The 3,231-nt window shown below is 39.2% G+C and overlaps 1 protein-coding gene across 1 annotated transcript; it reads left to right on the top strand.

The window, feature by feature from the left end:
• The first annotated feature begins 207 nt into the window (after window positions 1-207).
• LOC128572383 (olfactory receptor 14I1) lies at window positions 208-1,143 on the top strand. Its single transcript, XM_053572275.1, has one exon. It carries the CDS (start codon window positions 208-210, stop codon window positions 1,141-1,143), a length of 936 nt encoding a protein of 311 aa, XP_053428250.1.
• The last annotated feature ends 2,088 nt before the right edge of the window (window positions 1,144-3,231 follow it).

The following is a 3,231-nucleotide window of genomic DNA, read 5'->3' as shown; positions in this document are numbered from 1 at the left end:
TAGTCTTAGGTTTCTCTCTCAGTATCTTTCAACATATAAAAAAAAAAAATCTACTACCCCCTTATTTGCTTAAGCAGTGTGGAAGACGTCCAATTGTTTCAATTTCATTTAGGAGAATATTATTCCTGTAACTGTGTTTATTTTTCATTTCATTTAAACTCATTGTGTGTTTTACCTTAACACCCAGGACACGGACATCCCTGCCAAATGGACAATCTCACAGAAGTGAAGGAGTTCCTGCTCATGGGGTTTTCTGATGTCTGGGGGCTGCAGATACTGAGTGCTGGGCTGGTCCTGCTGGTTTATCTAACAGCACTGGTGGGGAACCTGCTCGTCGCAATGGTCATCACGCTTGATGAGTGTCTTCACACTCCCATGTACTTCTTCCTGAAGAACCTCTCTCTCTTGGATATGTGCTACATCTCAGTCACGGTGCCTAAGTCCATCCATAGCTCCCTAACTCACAGCAGCTCCATCTCTTACTTTGGCTGCATGGCCCAGGTCTATTTTTTCTTTGCTTTTGCATCTGCTGAGCTGGCCTTTCTCACTGTCATGTCCTATGACCGCTACATCGCCATTTGCTACCCCCTCCAATATGGAGCCATCATGACATCAGGAAAATGCCACCAGATGGCAGTCATCACGTGGCTGAGTTGCTTTTCCTATGCAGCAGTCCACACTGGCAACATGTTTTGGGAGCACATTTCAAGAGCCAACGTGATCCGCCAGTTCTTCTGTGACATTCCTCATGTGTTGGCCCTAGTTTCTTGTGAGGTTTTCTTTGCAGAGTTTGTGACGCTGGCCCTGAGCTCGTCCTTGGTGCTGGGCTGCTTTGTTTTTATGATGACCTCCTATTTCCATATCTTCTCAGCAGTGCTCAGAATCCCTTCCGCTGAGAGTCGAGCAAAGGCCTTCTCCACCTGCTCCCCGCAGTTGGTGGTCATCACACTCTTTCTTACCACAGGGCTATTTGCTGCCTTGGGACCAATTGCCAAAACCTCATCTATCACAGATTTGGGTATTGCTCTGGCATACACGGTTTTGCCTCCTTTCTTGAATCCCATCATATATTGTCTTAGAAATAAGGAGATCAAAGCAGCTACGTGGAGACTATGTGGGAAAATAAAGCTTCTGCGAAAGTAGAACTTCCTGCTCTTCACTGCAGAAGATCTGTAACAAAACACAAAAAAGTCAAAAATACTTTATGACAAAAAAAAATGCTGAAAAACTATTAAATGTGAGAAAGAGAATATTTACACTACTGTGATTAGGTATAAATTTAAATGTTTCCTCAAAAGTAAAAGTATATAAGTACATGTAGGTTCATGAACTATTTCAGAATTGCCTAACTGCAGCCTGCTGTGGTGAGCCATCCCTTCTCCACATCTTCAAGCTCATTTAAATAAGTTATATTGACTTGTGTTCCTGCACTCATATAGCTGTGGGTTTGTTGGGAGGGAACACACTTGCACACATTTGCCTTTACTACCTGATATACCTAGTCAACAAAAGAGAATATTAAAAAAGCAGGTTGTTACATAGAAATGGGGTGTATGTTGTAAATTTTTATCAAATACTTCAAGGACATTTTTCCTGCATTCTTAGCTATTTTTACAAATCTCTCAGGAAATTAAGTAAATTTTCATTCATGCATCTATTGAAATTGTCACCCTTTCTTCTTTATACCATTATTAATATAATAATTAATGTAACTATAAAAACTGATAAGTTTCTAAGTATTGTCTTTATCAAAGACACTGGTCTAAATATCTTATATGTCTAGAACCATAATTATAACCACTAAATTAATCCTTACTATAGTTCTACAATGTTGCTTTTATTTCTTTTATCCAGATTGCGCAGATGAAAAAGCTGAGTTAGATGTCAGGAACATGCCTATGTTTGCACAGCTAAAACTGTTATAAACAAGAATTGATCTCAGGCACTTTGATTAGAGAAAACACATGTTTGTCACAAATCTATGCTGTCTTAACAAATGTGGAACAAATAGAAATGAATGTTCCTGTGTTAAACTGCATTTTGGGCGGTGCCTGTGGCTCAGCGGGTAGGGCGCCGGTCCCACATGCTGGAGGTGGCGGGTTCAAACCCAGCCCTGGCCAAATTAAAAAAAAAAAAAACAAAAAAAAACTGCATTTCTGAAATACACGTATTTTTTTAATTTTAATTTTTTTGCTGACTTTAAAATGTTTATTCTTTAAAAAATTAGTTGCTTTTTATATAGCAATACAAAGTTCTTAATGTTTTCTTGGCAATGGAATATAATAGAATTTTAAACTATATAAAAAAGTTATCTTTGCCTAAGAAACAGTATTTACTGTGTGTACATAGTTGACTGACAAAATTCTCTACCGTCCTGCCAAATGACCTTAACTTACCAAAGCCCTCCAGGCAAGCTGTCTCTAACTGCCCCTGAGTGCAGATGCCCTCATAGAGCACTGCCCAGGTGGATTGCTGTCCCATTCAATAAACCTGACCTGATCATCTTCACTCTAATCTCCTCTCTGGGTGCTGCTGCTTACACCTTTCATAATCCTATGTATCAGACCACTCATCTTATGTTCTGTGGAAAATAAGTTCCAGTCTCTTTCTGAGGCCTGAATTTGGTCATGGTCACAGATAGTGGCAGCCAGCTGAGATGGTGGGATTCAAGTTCTGCTTCCAGTTTTTCCTGGTTTTGTTTTCCTTTCTGGAGTTTAGATTGTAGCATTTTATTCTCATCTACCAGAATGTTGAGCTAGCCACTATCTTGGGCTATTAATTTCGTTAATCTTTCCTCATTGACTTTTATAGCCTTTGAAGGCCATTAGTCTTTTCTTTAATAAGTTCAATATTCTTCTAGTATTTCTTTAACAATCCTATCTATTACTGGGCAAATGATACGAACAGAAACTTCTCTGAGGATGACAGACGAATGGCTAACAAACATATGAAAAAAATGCTTATCATCCCTAATAGCAGAGAAATGCAAATCAAAACCACCCTGCAATTATCACCTAACCCCAATGAGAATAGCTCACATCACAAAATTCCAAAGTTGCAGATGCTGGCACATATGGGGAGAGAAGGGAACACTTTTACACTGCTGATGGAACTGAAAACTAATACAAACTTTTTGGAAGAAGTATGGAGAATCCTCAAGGCTCAAATTAGACTTCCCATTAGATTCCACCATCCCATTACTGGGTATCCACTCAGAAGAAAAAAATTATT

This window comes from Nycticebus coucang, chromosome 20 (genome assembly GCF_027406575.1).
Source record: "Nycticebus coucang isolate mNycCou1 chromosome 20, mNycCou1.pri, whole genome shotgun sequence".
Taxonomy (NCBI): Eukaryota; Metazoa; Chordata; class Mammalia; order Primates; family Lorisidae; genus Nycticebus; species Nycticebus coucang.
Note: the sequence above shows the minus strand (reverse complement) of the source record. Positions and strands in the feature narration are given on the sequence as shown.

What these genes read in the sequence shown, in the direction of transcription:
- LOC128572383 (XM_053572275.1), top strand. Translation starts at nt 208, where the DNA reads ATGGACAATCTCACAGAAGTGAAGGAGTTCCTGCTCATGGGGTTTTCT.